The 17,998-nt window shown below is 41.2% G+C and overlaps 1 protein-coding gene across 1 annotated transcript in view; it reads right to left on the reverse strand.

Moving 5' to 3' along the window:
• LOC113171432 (netrin-G1-like) overlaps positions 1-16,150 on the reverse strand; it is a 40,060-nt gene extending 23,910 nt beyond the window's left edge. Inside the window, exons 1-2 of the mRNA XM_026373775.1 lie at positions 15,820-16,150; positions 433-1,076 (exon numbers count right to left, since the gene is read on the reverse strand). Coding sequence (XP_026229560.1) covers positions 433-1,076; positions 15,820-16,065 — 890 coding nt within the window. The 5' untranslated portion in view covers positions 16,066-16,150. The remainder of the gene's footprint in view (positions 1-432; positions 1,077-15,819) is intronic.
• Positions 16,151-17,998: the final 1,848 nt, after the last annotated feature.

Consider the following 17,998-nt stretch of genomic DNA (forward strand, 5'->3'; position numbering starts at 1 on the left):
TGCAAAGCATGGAGAAGCAACAGTCTGCAGGTTTTCCTTCCTAATGAAAATCACCTCAGTAGGTGATTGCACTGATGAATTCTTCCTGTCTACTTGAAGGAGTACTAATCCTTGTGGTATGTTTTAAATAAAAACCTGCTGACTCTTGGCTTTCTATAGCACATGCTCAGCCAATCTTGGTGCATTCTGATGCTGTATGGATAAAAAAAAGCCTTAAGCATTGCTAAGGGTAAGGAAGCATACTGGGCATTTTTGCTACCTCATCACAGAGGTCCTGTTTGAAAAGGTGTTTGAAAGAACAAAACAATAATTAAAATAAAAGGCTAATATCTAAAACTGAAAAAATGTAGTGCAATACTTGCAGGCTATCAAACAATGAACATTGGTATGCACTGTATGATTTCATTTATAAGAAATGTAAAAGGGGCTTACCTGCCCTGCACCTTGATGTCAGAGATGGCATAGAAATATCTGGATAGGTTGTTCTCGTCCACCATGGTGGCTCCAGTGGCTGGCTTCAGTAGCTTAATCCTCAGATCAGTTATGGTGAAGAAGTCCCTCAGGTTCTTGGTGGTATCCAGCTGCCCATACAACGAAGCCATGTTGTGTAGTCGAGGCCCGGCAAACAGGGCAAAGCGATCCTTTATCTCAAAGCGTACCGTCTTGTCATTTTTCCACACGTAACCTCTGGAGTAGTCCTCCGTGCAGATGATATCCAGCAGGGTGCGTTGGGTGAGGTCATTCACTGTTTTGGGTTCCATGGTGAAGGCATCCAGGCAGTCAGTGGCGTAGAACTGGTACGGGGTCCAGGTCCGGCCATAATCAAGTGATTTCTCCAAGACCATCTGCTCCGGTCGGCCTGATTCAAAAGTCAGTATGATGTCATCAGTCAACTCAATGGTCTTGTTCCACGACAGAGTGATGTTAACCTGCAGGGGTTTGGGGTATTTCTTCCATGAAGTGGACTGCCAGAACGTGGTGGGGTTACGACCCTCAAAGTCAAACATCAGCTCCGGGGGATGAGCCAACTCCTCAGTGGCGGCGTCACATTCATTGTTGCACATGTACGGATTCTCCTGTTAAAGCAAACAGCAAGATGTAAGTTTTCACTGACTAATTTATGTGCGGTTATTCCAGTCATTACAGTCAACACTTAATTACAAATAAAATAGTTTCAATTTACACCAGCCTACACTAGCATTTGCAATGAAACATGTTGGACACCCAGTGCATAATATTGCAAGATAAATGACATTATTATAATTTCAAATGACAGCAATGCAGCTATTTTACTGTCATTGTTCATAAGATGCACTTGAGTTGTTGTGTGCTGTTGTTGGCTTGTAGTACAGAGCTGCTCCCCCTGCTAACTGAGGAGCAGGTAACTCTACAGCAAAGTAAAATAAACAGCTGATGTGAAGTATGATCAGAATAGTGGAGAAACAAGTATGAAACCTAGACCCACAATGAATAACTGAAATAACTCCTCAGTTTACCTCTGTGGTACCTGTCAAGAGTTTTATACAAAAACCCTGCACTGTGTAGTTTCACGTGTTGAGCAATAGATGTAGAGAATAAAAATATTAAGAAGAAAAGTGGAATCCTAAAACACGTGTTTAGTTGTCATTGATGCTTTAGGTTAATAATTGTGAAACCCTAAAGCATCCTTTAGATCTCAGGTCAGCTGTTGGTCCACTTTTCCTCAAAAGGTTATTTACTTTTCCAGTGTCCCATTGGCTTTCCACCCTATCGTGATTCCACCACCGCACTCTATAGCATTTCTAGCACATTTGGTTGAACGTGTATTTTATAATCTGGCCCTAGAGCAGCAGGAGATAGTGACCCTCTCATTAAAATGACACTGTGGATCCCATATTCTCGCTCAGTGCCATTCCTGCCTACACTGCCACCCAAATTGCCAGTGTAATTGATATTCCTGTGTGGTCTTTCGGCTGAGATGGGAATGGAATCTCGATGAGTGTTTCTTATGAAACACGCAAAGGGACATGCATTTTTCATGGGCCTGTGTCTGCTCTGTACCATAGACATCCAGGGAGACTGGGTGTTTATGCGAGCATGTTTTGCAGGGAGAAAGTGGAGCTCTTCATGTGTTTCTGTTTATTTGCAAGATGAATAGAGAGCTCTGAATGGGTTTGCCTGTGTGTGCACATGCGGTACATATCCACGTGTGTGTGTATGTGTGTGTGTGTGTGTGTGAATACTGAAGAGAGGAAGAGAGACAGACAGCTGAAACACTGCCAGAGAGCACAAGACACATTCCATTTGACATTCCTCTCACCTCTGCTCCAGGAACAATGAGGTTAAGTGCTGATGAGATTCAGATCAACTGTAAAGCGGTTCGATAATCAGCAATCATCCAGCACTTTACACGCAAAATTATCTAAAGGTGAGAACAGTGCTATCTGCAACATTACGCGCTTATCTCCCCGGTATTGCAGTGCATTCAACCCAGACTGCCACTTTGTTGAGTGAAGATCACTGGCAGGAATACTGATAAGGAGGCACCATTATATTTTATTTGAAAAGACCAATGACTGCCTTTTTTTTGTCTTTGAATAACGACTCTAAAAGTCTCTTTCCCAGAGAAAATTTTTATTTGATGCTTTATCTTCTTCACAGGAAGATGTATGTATGACTTCCCTGTTTTTAGATACAGATCTGTGCAGTCCATTTTATTTCCTTTGGGACCTTGATATGCTGTCAGTAACCAGGAACTTGGCTAGAAGTGATAACTATGCAATAACGTACAACAAGACTGTGGGATTGTGGGTCACTAGGCCTACTCGGTTGACTCAAAGGGGCGTTGAATGATCCAATTAGGAGGGTAATAAGGGTTATGCTGCTAAGACAGAGTGAGAGAATAGGAGAGAGTGGGAGGAAAAAGAAGTCGATCTTTTTTTGCTTTGTGTTTTTCAAAGGCAGTTCTCAGTTACTAAAAGTATTCTCCTCTCACGCCCGTGCACACCCACATACATGCAAAGCCAACACAAAGCTTGAAAGGCCACACTGTTGGCTGAAAACAGAAACACTGAGAGAGATGTGAAAAAGAGAGTGTTAAGGGGTAATAAGGAGGATGGCTGAGTTTGGCCGTGGGGGCAATAAATTGTACTTGTGTGAACTGTTTACCAATGATGTGTGCTGATGCTTGTTATATTTGCTGCTTGTGCTTGAGCAGCCTTGGAGGTCTGCTCAAAGCTCAGATCTTAAAGAAGGGAGAGAGACAGACACTGTAAGAGAGAATGATCTCCCTGTTATCATTGTAGAGCATGAATTTTCACTTCTATTTGTTTTCATTTGTCGTCACGGTCAGGTTCAGGAGAGCAGCGGGGTGGCTGCCTTTATGTTTTCCGAAACGAGAGCCTTATTCACAGGCAATATAAAGAACTCAGACTGCAACATCCGTGGCTAATGAGAAAAACAATTTCCCTGCTGAACAGTGAGAAGCAGAGTAAATAGAGACTTTAAAAAAAGAGAGAAATTTGCTTCATCATGCTAGCCGAAGAAATGTTCTGAGACCGGTGGAAAGTAGTCATAAATTCAACCCATAATCATTCTCTCACTACCTACCTCGACTTCAAGCCTTCAGGGAAGTGATCACTCTAACCGAGGAGTCCGTTCACATTTGGACGCTGGCCGGGGACAAACCTTTCATAAAGGCCCCTTACATCTTTAATAACACTGAATAATGTGACGGTACCTTCACAATCGAGCATTTAGTGACATGTACAGTTGTTACTTTCACCCAGTAAACTTCACTGTACTTGGAATGCTTTCATAAAGCAGGTGGAATAATAGAGAAAGGTCAGGACATTTCAACGGATTACCTGCCATGGTTATTTAACAACAAAAACACTGCCTTATGAAGATCAATAACCTCTGTGGTCATTTAAGACCCAGGGCTTCGGTACAGTGCCGGGGGGCAGCTATTGAAAAACAATAAACCCTCCCAGCTTGATCCTTTACCTGTGATCATGGCTGCAGGAGAGAGAAATGCTCAGCGGAGAGTTGGAGGGAACGAAGAGTTCTGTACCAAAATGAAAACTGAAAAATGTGACCTGGTGTGACAACATAACCCCTTCCACGAAAGAATCATTTGGTTTTATAGTGTGTATGTGTGTATATATGTATATACGTAACTTCACCAGACGTAATTTATTTTCTGAATCATTTAAAACACACAACCCTGTTTCTTATGCTGCAAAACTGCAAATTCACCTCACAAGGATCTATAATACATTTGAAATGTCACCATTTTAATTACTTTATTCAGCACCACACTCTGTTTTTATGCCACATATTACACATTTGCCTAAATCCACACCTATTGACTCAGGCTTCTAATAGCCTGTCTCTTACTGGCATTGCTGACATCTTTATTGCCACCACAGCTGCAGTCTAACCAAGCCCAGCTGGTTTCTATCAATGCTATACGATCCGTCTGGAGGCAGTGTCTTATATACTGCGGGAGGCCTGAGCAGCAAGTCTGCGGCTCGTCGCAGCTAATGATGTCCCGATCTCTGCAGCCTATAAGGTCAATCCAATATTAGAGTGTCACACAGCAGGGGAGCAGGAGAACAAGGATGATGGAGACTTGAGCTGGGAATGGGCATCACGGTGCTTTTCACAGGAATGGAAAACGATCTCTTCTTCTCCTCACTGGATATTTACATGTGATTTCATTGCTGTGTTAGTTTACCAAGTTTACAAAGGTTTCAATTATAAGAATCAGTGAACCGGGACAGAGCAATTAGTTCCATGCACAAGGAAGACGAGTCCCCGCAATATAAGTAATACATGAGACACACACGCAAACACACAGACGTTTGATGATGTGATGTGTGACAGATGTTTAAGTGAGTGACATATGGCTTATGATACTGACAAGGTGCAACCTCCTGTTGATGTGCCTTTTGACACAAGATGTGGCTCGGCAGATAAATCTCCTGGCCAATGACAGCTGCTGCTGAAGGATGAGTGCAGGCAATCCAACCAATCAGTTTAGCTGACATATTTCTGGACCTGAAGCTCAGATCACTCACCATAGTTTCCTACTCAGGCCATGTCCTTTAGGGGAAGCTTGTTATTTCACATTTGTCAAATTGGAGCTTGGAGTCTGAGATGTGCTCATGTGCTTTGTTTCTCTGTAAATCGCTCTGAGACGAACAGATTTCTTTAGTAAGTACTAACTAGATTAATTTGGCTTGAGTTTATATGAGCAATGCAATGTTTTCAGTGAAAGAAAAGAAATCATTTCTATTAGTCACCAAACTGTCCTTTGGGTAATTTACTTAGTTAAGTTAGGGTATAAACAGACGCACAGCATATAAAAAGAACAGTACATAAACTGCCCAGTTCAGTCACGACAATTCATTCAGAAGCCACGAGAATGGAAAGGTGTACAGTAGAAATGTAAAGTAAAGCAAATAAATAATAAATCTAACTGGTTGTTAACAAAATGACTAATATTTTGACTAATTATTTGCCAGAGTTTCCAGCACTGTGCTGTGCCAGCATGCATGAAGTAAATACTGCACAGATGGATGAGATGGTAGTTTATTGTCAATGCATTTATAATGCAGAAATGTAACTAATCTAAGGTTGATGATAATAATAAATACTAATTTACATCCATCCTCTATAGCCCTTTCTCTATGTTCCCCTCCCTCTCTTATGTTCACCTTCACTATTACCTTGCATAAACTGTATTTCTTTTTTAATGTTATGCCTTTATTTTATATTATTATACTGACATTCACATTTATTAAATTCACTAGATGGAGTTTTCTACAGGTGACAAATGACATCTATGAGTTGAATTAGTAGATACGTGGGTCTTGTTTTTGATTTTTGGTTATTGTTTCAACACTGTATGCTCAAAATAAAAATGGTAGAAACACATGATTGTTAATGCAAAATTTGAGGAAGCAAGAAATTAGCTTTATAGGTTAATAACTTTATTTGTAATCAAGCAATTACCTTTTGTGAGCACATTGTTGTTGTTGTTATTATAAAAGACCTTAGCAATGTTTATATATGTGTATCTATACTGTCTAGAATGTAAAATATACAGTATTATAAAATTAATGAGTCTTGGCCTGTGTGCAGTTTTCTGGCTTTATGCTGTTCTCAGTAACTTCCTGTGAGAGAAGTCTCTCCCTCTGGACCTGAGGTGTTGCTGGATTAATCACCCTATCATCCTGCTCGGCCTTACACCTCCTAACCTGCCGCATGACACCTGCAGACCTGTCGCTGGCCCAAACCCCCTTTATCACACCTCCAGATGCCATCCTCAGTCGTGGGGCGCACAAGAGGTAAAATTTGACAAATGACAGCTTGGTAATATCACTCGGCTGTGATTCAGTGTTCAGGGAGTTGATCCAGGACAACAAAAATGATGACAATTTGAGCCGAAGCACCACTTGACAAAATCACAAGATGCCAATCAGAGACCAAAATAAATTCTCCACCTTCTGTCAGTGCAAAAGAGGTCTCTTTGCCCTGCACTCACACAGTACCTCAATATAACCGAGGATGATACCTTTGTGGTGATACAGAGAAGATGGGCCAAAAAGTTATCAGCGTAGATCTAAGTCGGCTTTTTAGGGGAGGTAATGCTCAAGTGCATAGTGAACACAGAGACTGGATGTTGATCCTTTCAGGGCTCCACCTAAGCCCTGACGGAAGAGACAGCTGAGATGAGCCATGGTGAGATATTAGGAGAGTCAGAGCTTTGGCAGAAACTCAATAGTGCTTTAATGACCTGTAGTCAGGGCCAGCAGTGGCTCACAACAGAGCCAGGCTTTTCATTCTTCTGACCTTCAGTGGAATGAAGGACAGATGGATTGCACATCTGACCTGTAAGTGCTCCATCATATCATAGCTGTGGTTGGAGGGTTATGAATGTCAGAGACCTGACGATAACAAATAATGGCAAGTCAATATTATGCGTGTGGGAGAGATCCCGGAGGTCTTCAAAAAGCTCCAGGAGGTCTGTCCGACAATAAAGCAGTGAGACTGGCACCGAACTAGACTAAGATAACAGACCCACATTCGTCTTCACCCAAAACACTGATCCAGAATGTGGATCATTCAGGCCACCTTTGCCTCTTCACTCTCAGAGACACCAACATGGAATTTCTACTTTACATCCCACTGTGAGCTGCCACCACCACTTAGATAAACATCAGCTCACTAGCATAAGTCGGCTGGAGAAAGTGGTCACCCTCATAGACTGTGACTGAGAGTGGACCAAAGATCTGTGGTAGATCACCAGTCAAACCAAACTAAAACCATTAGAAAGCTTAAAACAACCAAAAGAAGAACCATAACTCTGTGAACTGTTCCCATTCTAATACATAGTTGTTCTGAACATATACAAATTCTGACATTTCTGATTCCGTTTTAAGAAGTAAAACTTGCAACTTGCACATAGCAACAATAAAATAAAAACATATATATCAGGTGGTTGAGTACACAGCACATCAGAAGATGCAGAGCTGATGGTTGTAATTTGCTATCAGTGCAGGCATCTGATCAAAACAAAAACACAAACTTCTCCCCGCGCTCATGTTTCAATTTGCCCACATGCCAAGCACCCCGCCCTTTGTAACGTAGCCCTCGCCAAAACAGTCCCTTTGAGGACTGCAGCACAGCCAGTCTGGCCTTCTGAAGTACGCTGCTTGGCAAATCAAGCGCGCCACAATCCAGGGCCACAGCCTTGATTGGGATTCACAGGGAGTCAACAGACGAGAGGAAACGCACTCCACATTAATTAACACCTGGCCTCATTATCTGTCCCATGTGGCAGAGTCCCACTGGGGTAAATTTAACACCACCTTATTATCATAGGGAACGATGGTGGTCTTTCATGTGTCTGGGTCTGTGTGTGAATTTGTGTGTGTGTTTATGTGAGGAGACCTGCATCAAAGATATCTGTACATGTGGATTTGTTGTGTTTGTCTATTTAAGTACATGTTTATCTATATGTGCACGTACATATACATAGGTATATACATAACGTACATATTTTTTGTTCGTTAGTGTATTCGTGTCTGTGTGCGTTCATGTTTCTGTGTGCGTGAGCTTGCTTGTGTGTAGGATTAGACTCCCTCTGATGTCAGGATTCAATAAAAAGCTTTAACATTGCTTTAATGAGAGGATGTTTAATTCTCTTTGCTAGTTCTCTCTCTCTCTTCTGCAGCAGCAGCAGGCACTGGATAAAACCAAAATAACAATATTTCCCCTGTCATGATACTTTACACAAAATACACACGTTTTAGCTTTAAACAGACATCAAATGCATTTAAAGTGATCTATGTTGATGCTTTTTTGGCAGATGATAACTTTGCTGCATTGACTTACCAGAATCTCCTATTTACTATTGGTAGTTATTGCACAGCAGCACTGGGCAGATGGTTAAATTGTTGTTAAATAGTTACACCATGTCACTTTTTCATGTAGTATTCACCCCCAAATTCAAATCTGATGTGAAAGCATGTTACATTATCCATTGAAATGATTCTAGAGTCTAACTCTGTTTATTTTCTCTTAATCCATATAGCTTGAAACAAAGCAAAACAAAATGAAAATTAAAGTGCAAACCATTTGTTACCCTAGAATGTCTCCACCCTGTCAATACACTGAAACTATCATAAAATCATTGCAATATTGATTTTAACTCTAGTTTCATATAAGCTGCTTTAAAGCATATTAAAATCTGCCACTGAGGGATTATAAGTAACACAGAGTCAGTTCTCAGCCCTTTGCAATGAGATGCAGAGGTCATCGCAGAGAAATTGATAGAAACTGGGATGAAACCGAAAGAGTGAAAGAAAGAACGAGAGAGAGAGCAAGAGTGAAATTGCTGCATTGTTCATCAGTGTGTTAGCTCATAGTGTGTCAACCCATCCTCCATCTTTTCAATCTGCATAGTTATTAGAGGCTTTTATTAATTTGAAATGCCAAAGTGAGGAACAAAGCATTACTGAAATGTCACCCCTTTCACTGAGCATGATAAAATCCCACCAGCCACTTTTGGAAACGAACATTCTTCCCTTCTGTACTTTCATCCCTACCTCTCTCTGCCTCCACAGCACAGTCTGTCTCGCTCTCTCTCGGAGATCGATACGGCCTGACAACATGATGGCTGGGTTTCCTAAGGGGAGGTGGGTCACAACAGTTGCCTGTCATCTCTCCGCTATTTCTCTCTTTCAAGTTTTGCCCCTTCGACTCAGTTTGAGATTTTTTGAAATAGAATAAAATAAAAATGAATACGAAAACGTAAAATCCTATCATGTAAGGCTTGACCTTTTCAAAAAAAAAACACAACCAACATTTTGACTTCTTTTTCAGATAAAACATGCAAAGTTGATGTGCTGCTCTAAAGGAACAGTTTCAGATTTTTCTTCCAAAACACACATTAGAGAAGTAGATGTTAAGTAAGACACTGAAACCCTGGACTGAAAATGTTTTCAATTTTGGATAGACCCAGGCAAGTGCCAAATCTGAACCCTAATAACTAAAATTTGAAATAGTTCCTTGTATATTTAAGTTGTAAAAGGTTTAAATGACCAAGCCTAAGACCATGTTATTAGGTTAGGTAACCCCAACCCTGTTTCAGAGGCAGGTCTACAAGCTGCCCCTGTCTTGTAACACTTGCCTTGGGCTGCCCCCCCACTTCAAACCAGCCCCACCTGAATTGTTCTGTTCATTTCCTAAAGCTGCATTTTGACAATGATGAAAACAATTTATAAAATTACAAATATGTATCTATAATATTTATTAATAATATATATAATATTATAATATCATAATCTATAATGTAGAGGTGTTGACCTACTGTATTATTAATTGTAGAATTAATCCATTTAAAATGACTATATTTGCAATAGTACTGTATTTTGCTTGACACTCCTCAGTCTGGCCAAAATTAAAGAGAGTCTTGAGTGTAATTCCTTGCTAACGGGGAAATAAGAGAAAACCTTTGGCAGGCAGGTGAGTCAAGTTGAGATTTGGGCAGCACCAGAGAGCCAGCCTGCCAAATAGCTTTTGTTATTACCAAGAAACCCATTCAGCTTGTCAAACATACAGGAACTGAAGCTGTAAGAGTGAGAACAATCAAACCTAATAGTGAAGGAATTCCATTTATTTTTCTAAATTACAGTGTGGACAGTCCAGTTACCCTCTGAAAAGTTAGATAAACAGAGATGGACACAGCAAAACTAGAGGCACAGGCAGCTCAGAGGAGGGATTCATAACTAGCTGAGGCTGGAACTCTGAAGGTATTTCACTGAAAGTACTGTCGCTCTCTAAAAACGCCTTTCTTGTTGGTACTGACAGGCTCCAAACACACTGAAATAACAAATAGTTTCCTGTGTAGCGAGGTGTAGGACAAACACAGTGACTCACTGATGAAACATGCTTGTATTATGCCTTTGCCAGGGAAGCGGTAAAAATGCTTTGGCATGTAAGTCTGCAACAAATTAGTTAAATGTGGCTGAACTATGGAAAGAAAGGAAGCTGAGTCACATCATGAGGTAAAAGGATTTCCTTTGACTCATTCCAAAATACCATCTTATCTCCTGCAATTTGAGTCCTCAAGCACAGCTTAGCAAATACTAACAAGTTTGGTCTTTGTTCCCTTCAGGTTTGAATTTTAAATTGGGGACAAAGAAGATTTAATATCCTATGTAAAGTTTGTTTAAATGAATGAGGACTAGCGAGGCAGCCAGTTCACTTTGCTTGAAACTAGGCGATGCAAACTTTTTTTTGCATTAAAAATTGTCCTAGTTTTTCTGCATTGTATGATCTATAGATTAATAACAAATGCATGCATCTTACATAACTTTTGAAAAAAACATGTGAATATCAAACAGCATTAAGCTGTTGTTGAGATTTGAGCTTACAGGCAATGAAATGAAAACTGCAATTATTAATATTTGTGCTGAGATAGCATGAGTCCTGCATACACATGCAAAATATGTGAAAGGGGCTTTTGCAGCATTTTGTCTGTTTTGGAGAGGAATCTAAAAAGAATGAAGCCCTTATTCATACAGTTAATGTGTGCTCCATTTCAGACAGAAAACATGTATTGAAATGTTAAGCTGTCCAGAAAGACTCCGTCTAGTCAAACCACAAAGACCATCACTTTCCTTTATATCTCCATGCATAATTCATCTGTCTTTGTATTTACAACCCTCTAAGAATTAACCTGTCACAGAACCCAGGGAATAATGCAGACATATCTCTATCTGTCGAGCGCTCACCTGATATGGAGCCACCACATGCTCAAACAACGCATGGATATTATGCATCATCAGCTGACAGAAAACAAGGGATGGGGAAATTAAAAAGCCAGGAGACAAAAGAGGTGGCAGGCAAGTGAGAGAATAAATGATGACTACCCCCCTCTCCTGGAGTCAGGGGACATGTTGCATGTCATCTCGGTGTCTTGGTACGCAGTGGTGCGGTGATGATGTGCTGGGCAGGACCAGTTCAGAACAGAGTCAAGGGCACTGGGGTGACGGGAAGCTAAACGCTCCAACTGTTCCCTGTCACCAAACAAATACATGGATGAGTGAATCACCCCCCCCCAAGAAGGAAAGGTACCGAGATCAAAGAGGGCCAACGGCAAATTCAGGTTTGACCTCTGAACTGCTTGGTTATTTCATCAACTAGAAATAGTCCTTGATACTGTTCCTCAAACTGGTCTCGCCAAGATTCTGCAGTAGACAGTGTGAAAAAGGTAACACAGGCATAAGCTCAAACAGAAGAGTTGGATAAAGAGACGTTTGTTTGCTCTAGTACACTTGACTGTGACCACAACCACTTGTGGTAACAGCAAAAAGTTTCACCAAAATACTCTAAAGCCAAAATAAGTTAGTGATAATTTGCTGTGGACTCGTGATCGTCCTGTTTCGCACATGCATGTCAAGTCATTTTTTCTGTAGCTATGTAGCTTTGAACTTTAACCCAACCGGACACACTGAACTTTCTGGTGCTGGAAAGAAATCTTGCTAATAAACAAAATAGAAACATATCATGTCAACAGTAGAGTTGAGGCTCCGAGGGGGCCACGTGGTGATTCACTATTTCTGTTCATGGCCTCACAGCCTGTATAGCAAAGGTTACCTCCCTTAATCTGTCCTCTATTTCTAATTCCTAAAGTCTATTACATCAGTTCTTGTGGGCATGGAAGACACAGATTGAAAGTTCACAATAACTCTCGTCATTGCCAGCAAAGATAAGTCTGCGGCATTGACTGGCAATAACGTAGCAGTCTCCAAGCAGCTTAGCGGGAGCTCTCGTCTCGTCTTTCCTCCCTAAGCCTCCAAGGGGGCCGTGTGGTGAACTGGCAGCCACAACTCCTTTCATCCATTCTGAGAGAACTGAGTAAAGTTCAGAGGAATTACAAGAATCTACCCAGTCAGACTCAGAGTAGTTAGAATAAACGCCATCACTAAATCGGTCTCACAAATATTTATACACTTGCCAATGTGACGTGAGTGACTCGGTGCGGCAGCAGACACTGTGGAGCACGTTGGCCGACGACACCTGACTCAAAGCTCACATCCATTCATTTAGTTAAGGAGTCCAATCTCTGTAGATGCTGTGGGAGAGCTGAGTGTCCCCCAACTTCTTCCTCCAAACACTTAACTACTGGCTGGAAAGTTCTCTAATCAGCAGGGCACTAATCCAACCATTACTCCATGGCATGCAGTTGCATATGCTTGACGGGGTGGTCTGTTCAACAAAACAGAAGCTATTTACCCAACATATTTAGATTCTGAAGACGCTGCAGCAGCCATGTGCCAAATGCTTTTGATATAAACATCTCTATGCCCATTACTTTGCATCTACAAATGAGCTGGTTTAACTCTGAATTGCATGTTAAATTAAACCTCCTCTCTCAGTGAAGTCAATGTAATGGTCTGCCTCTTTTTGTGAATTGGCATTAAATCCACCAAAAATCTAAGCCTGACAGATTTGGACTTAAGAGAGTGGGAGAAGTGTTGTAATTAAAAACAGTCTTGTGTCTGTTAAGCATATCAAAAATGATTATGAGGTTTTACATGCAGATGTCTTTCAGCAGGCGTTCTTCTGCATTAACAGCTATTGTTCATTAGAGCCCATGTGGTGCACTAGTGTAATAATTGTCTCGCCTAGCACCATTCAAATGGGTCTAATTGGATAATTTGCAGTAATGCTGAATATTAAAAATGTCTTTCTTCCATTAATTGCAAAAATGAGCATGTCAGAAAGAGAAATTAAATACAAATAACAACAAAATGTATCATTTAATCCGACCTTTCTCTTAAATTATAGTGCATACATTTCAGTTATTTTATCCCGCACACTGCATGTCATGTTAGGGGAAAAAAAGTCCCTGAACCAGTGTTGAATGATAGTGAGTGACGGTGCCACAGTGCATCACAGGAGAACAGCCTTAATACCAACACATTTTGAAGAACCCCTGAAGGTCTGCAGCTAAAAATAAAAACAAGGCTAACTCCCTGATGCACCTGAACACCTGTCCTAGACACTGTTTATCCTGGACTTTATCACTTGTCCTAAACATTCAAGAGAACGCAGACCTTAACCAAAACCAAAAGGGCATCTGTGCCGTTTCATCCAACACAACCACGAACCTTAAGTTGTAAAATATCCACTCTTGAATGATTCATGTCTCTTTTATGAGCACTGATTCTGTCATAACTATTTTTGGCAAAGCTTAGTTTGGACAAAAAAACATCCTTGAGCGACAGAGATGAGAATCGTAAGCACAAGGCAGTGGGAGAGGAAGGAGGAGGCGAACAAACTATCCAGGATTCTTTGGCCAACTCCCGGGGAAACTGATTAGACCAGGCTCACAACTGCTGGCAGTGATTGCCTAAAAGAGCTCATCTGCATGCTGCTCATCTCCAAACTCTCAGGAAGCACCGGTGAATAAGGTCACTGGTGTCAGTCTGCCTGTGTGCCAACGGAGAATGTAAACAGATCAAACGCAAGGCCGTGTTCTTGATCATCTGGAAAATGATGGCTTCAGATGAATGTCATAGGTGATAGACATGTTAACAGTCAGATGTAGGTTCATTAGAAGAGTCAAGGTTCAGCTTTAGTGTACACGTTTGGAAACACACAGGTTGTAAATCCTATTTCCTACTCATGAAATAAAAAGGATCAATGCTATCCTGTTACAGCATGTCAATGTTCTTTGTACCTTCTCAATCTGCATGAAACTAAGTGTCTATAATATTCAGTAATCAAGTTTCAGATTTCAGTAGTATCACATTTTCTACAGATTTTGTAATGGAAAAATATGCTATAAATATACTACTGTAACAATTATGTAGTGTAGTAAAGTAGTAAAGTATGTCTATATATAAGAATTATAGCAGTATGAATGCAATATATTGTATATGAAATTATATAAATATAAAAAAAAAAGGAACTCGGGGACAAGATAGTGACAAATTGTCTTTAACTACGATCCATTATTGTTGTGAGATGAAGTATGATCCCAATCACTTTGACACTCTTTGTCTCTATTTGGCTGTCTGTGCTCCTTGTGTTATGCTAATGTTGCGTATTCAGGATAATCTACTGGGCTGATAAAGGTTTCACACAATGTTTTGATTTCAAGCTCCACAGACAGTCGCACACGACTAGAGAGTTAGCAGCGGCTCTTTTTTCATCCTACAGTGGCATTAAATGTCTCAATGCCATCTGGAGCTGCACAAATAAAAACTCTCCTTTAAAAGATGCCCATTTTAATTGGTAAATATTTACTTGCAGGAGCTCTCAGCGGGCACGCACACAACTTCTAATGAAGCACTTTAAAAGCCAATGGGCTCTTGCTGCTTTCTTTGAGCATGATTCTAAACAAATGCAATGTTGATAATGGTTGATAGGGGCCAGTGAAATACAATGCCGAACACTGCAGTGAGCATGCAGTGCATAATAACTGAGCTGGTAACAATTACCCGTCACTGTTAACGCTGATCTTTCCTCTGTCTGCATTTATTTGTGGGGTTTGGGTGTGTGTGTCTGCAGTCATCTCCGCGACTGCACTTTGTGTCTGTGCGTGCATTTGAATGTCTGTGTACGGGTTTGGTGACATAAATCCTGTATCATAATACTTTTGTCCAACTAAGCCCTGGAAGAAACAAGTGTAAAAATACTTCAGAAGCAAAGTAAAATGTTACATTTGGGAGAGAAACAGAGTAATCTCTCGAGGGACAGTTTTTTGCAGCAGAGTGCAAAAATGAAAAAAGTAGGTGTTCTTTCCCTTGCATCTAAAATATTGTCTGTCTCCGCAGCATTTACAGGACATTTACACAGAAGAAATATTTGACAAGAAAATATCAGTACTGTGGAAAGGATGATGTCATTTTGTGCAGCCAAACCAGTCAGATATGTGCTGTAGTTCACTGTCATTCTGTGACCTATAGTGTGTATTGTTCTGTACATACTAAACATGCATCTCTTCATGTATGGTTGTACATTTGTTTGAATTTACACCTGTGTATGTTTTTGCTAGTGCACATGTGTCTGTCTTTAAATCTTAAAACCAAGATTGTCTGCGTCCATTTGTGTATGCATGTGTGTCTTGAGAATTTGCAGCTTGATGTTAGCACTTGTATCCGAAAGCACACTGTGTCTGTGTGTACATTAATCTCTGCTGCAGCGGCAGCACACTGCCTTTTATGCACTGCTCTCTATCCCTGACCCAGTATGCTGTGAGATCCTGCCTACAGCCTCATTTGTCTCCATCAAGGGACAGGCGAGGTTACGACTCACCAAAGCACAGTACGTTTCTGGCGGATCTCCACACGTGATATTTGGGGGGTCGAGGGCCACTCGCAGGTACTTTGTCATGTCAGTGGCTTCGGGCTGACAGGCCATGTAGTCCCATGCCAGGCCCTCTTCTGTATAGATCTGGGACTTGCAGACGTCATAGTGTCCCCAGGCCGCTGGGTAATGTTGCATGGCATGTGCCACACTGGTGCATACAGCTTGCAGAGTGAAGAATACAGGCCAAAGCATCGCTGATGTTTTTCTGTGTGATATATGTGGAATTCTTCTTCTTTTTTTTTTTACTGTACAGCTGTTGCAGTAAAACTGCAATATCACTGAGAATTCTCTAAATTAACTGCAGCTTTGAACAGCTCAGTGGAGCATTTGGGAACTGTGGCTGCATGTCGCATACTTTCGTGTGAGCAGCTTCAGGCAACGCTGAGCCCTCATTCGGCTATTTTGTCTTCGATCACTGCCACTTCTGCTCTCTGATGAGGTGTGTCAACAAGTGAGCGTCTTCAGAAGTGTCGCGCGTTGATGAAAGGTTCAGCTAACGGTCAGATGTGATGTGGAGAAATGAGCGACGCTCCTCGGAATTCAGTGGCTGTTAGATGTCCTAGCTTGAGCTCCTGTCAATCGTGGTTTTTGCCACAGGCTGCATCCTGAAGGACAGAGGGGAGGAAAAAAAAAGGCTTGGTGAATAAAACGAATCTCATAAACAGACAAAAACATTTGAAATGCTGTATTAAAATATTAACAGAGGCTCAATATGGTTTAAGGGCACTGAAGTAGATAAATAGTGAGTCTCACTACCTACTACCACAAACACATCACAAGGTCCCAGTGTTTGTATGTATACCTCAGTAATAGCCTTGCCAAAAACACTGTATACAATTCAAATCAAGCCTGTTCGGCAAAGTCTAATCTCCATTTGATTTTCATACAAAAAGGCTTATTTCCATGTGTCAAATCACTGCATTTAAGTTATTGCTTTTTCCGACTCTTGCTCCTTTATAGCTGAATGTGGAGTTGCGTTCGTCCCAATGTCTTCAGAGGCATTTGGGGAATATTAAAGTAAAATTGGGAGACAGAAATGGTCTATTTGAGGGATTGTACGTTTCTCAGAGCTATCACAAGCCATCAGTCAGATGGTCTAACTCGTCAGGTAATGGTGCCTGGCAGCAGTCAGTGGAGACCCGGGCAATCTCAATGTCTCAGGTAAAGTGTGTGGGGTAGTCGGAAAAATAAAAATGGAGCAGCTATATACAGCTGCCTACAACAGAGGAACAACACTGTAAATGGGAGTTAAGTTGCTGACACTGTTCTCAGATGGCTGGAGGTTTGGCCTGAGTGAAAAGACGTCGATGTTGCTGTTCAGAAAAGCAGTTCTCCTCTTTAAAAGGGCCCGTACGTGTTCGCAGTGTCACATCATATTTATTCCAAAGCTGATAACAGATTTTGAAAAATGCCCGGTCCAACCGTCATGGTCACATAGAATCTACTCAAGCAGCTGGAGGTTAAATGCCTCGCTCAAGGGCACCTCAGCAGTACTTGTTGAGGAAAAAGCGTGCTCATTCAATTTCTCTGCCCACATTCTCCCAGCTGATACATGCAGCTGAAGCAGTAACTTTATGGTCATCAGCTTTATTCTATACCCTTCAGGCTACAGCTACCCCCCAGTGGCTGACAGCCGCTGCTGAAATAAAATTTTCCAGGTAAGAGTGGGTCTGAATCATGTGGAGAGTCTTTTATGTTCAGAGGAGAGCGATACTTTTGGATCTGTGTCAAAAGATTACAGATTTTATCTCGAGAATATCAAGTCAAATCAAATGAATTAATGAGGTGGTTACAATAAAAACGGTTATTATATGAAGTGTTAAAGAACCTGACTGTCAAAGTTAGAAAGCAGGAACTCGCTGTGTGTTCTTATGCATGCACACATGCTGGCAGGTTTCTGTCCTCCCTGCCGTCATACGGATGCTCGAGAATTCAGCATTTTAACTTGTCATGAACTGAAAATTGTGCTACTTAGAACGGGTTTTGACCACATCTAAAGCAATTACTGCTTCCCTTCTCCCACTTTAAGGGCCCTTTGACAAAATGACTACAGGCATGAATACATTGCAGCTGTAATGAAAGATGTTGATCTGAGTCAGAGAATTTATTGATGCTGCTATTCAAA

The sequence above is a fragment of the Anabas testudineus genome, chromosome 17, assembly GCF_900324465.2.
Source record: "Anabas testudineus chromosome 17, fAnaTes1.2, whole genome shotgun sequence".
Taxonomy (NCBI): Eukaryota; Metazoa; Chordata; class Actinopteri; order Anabantiformes; family Anabantidae; genus Anabas; species Anabas testudineus.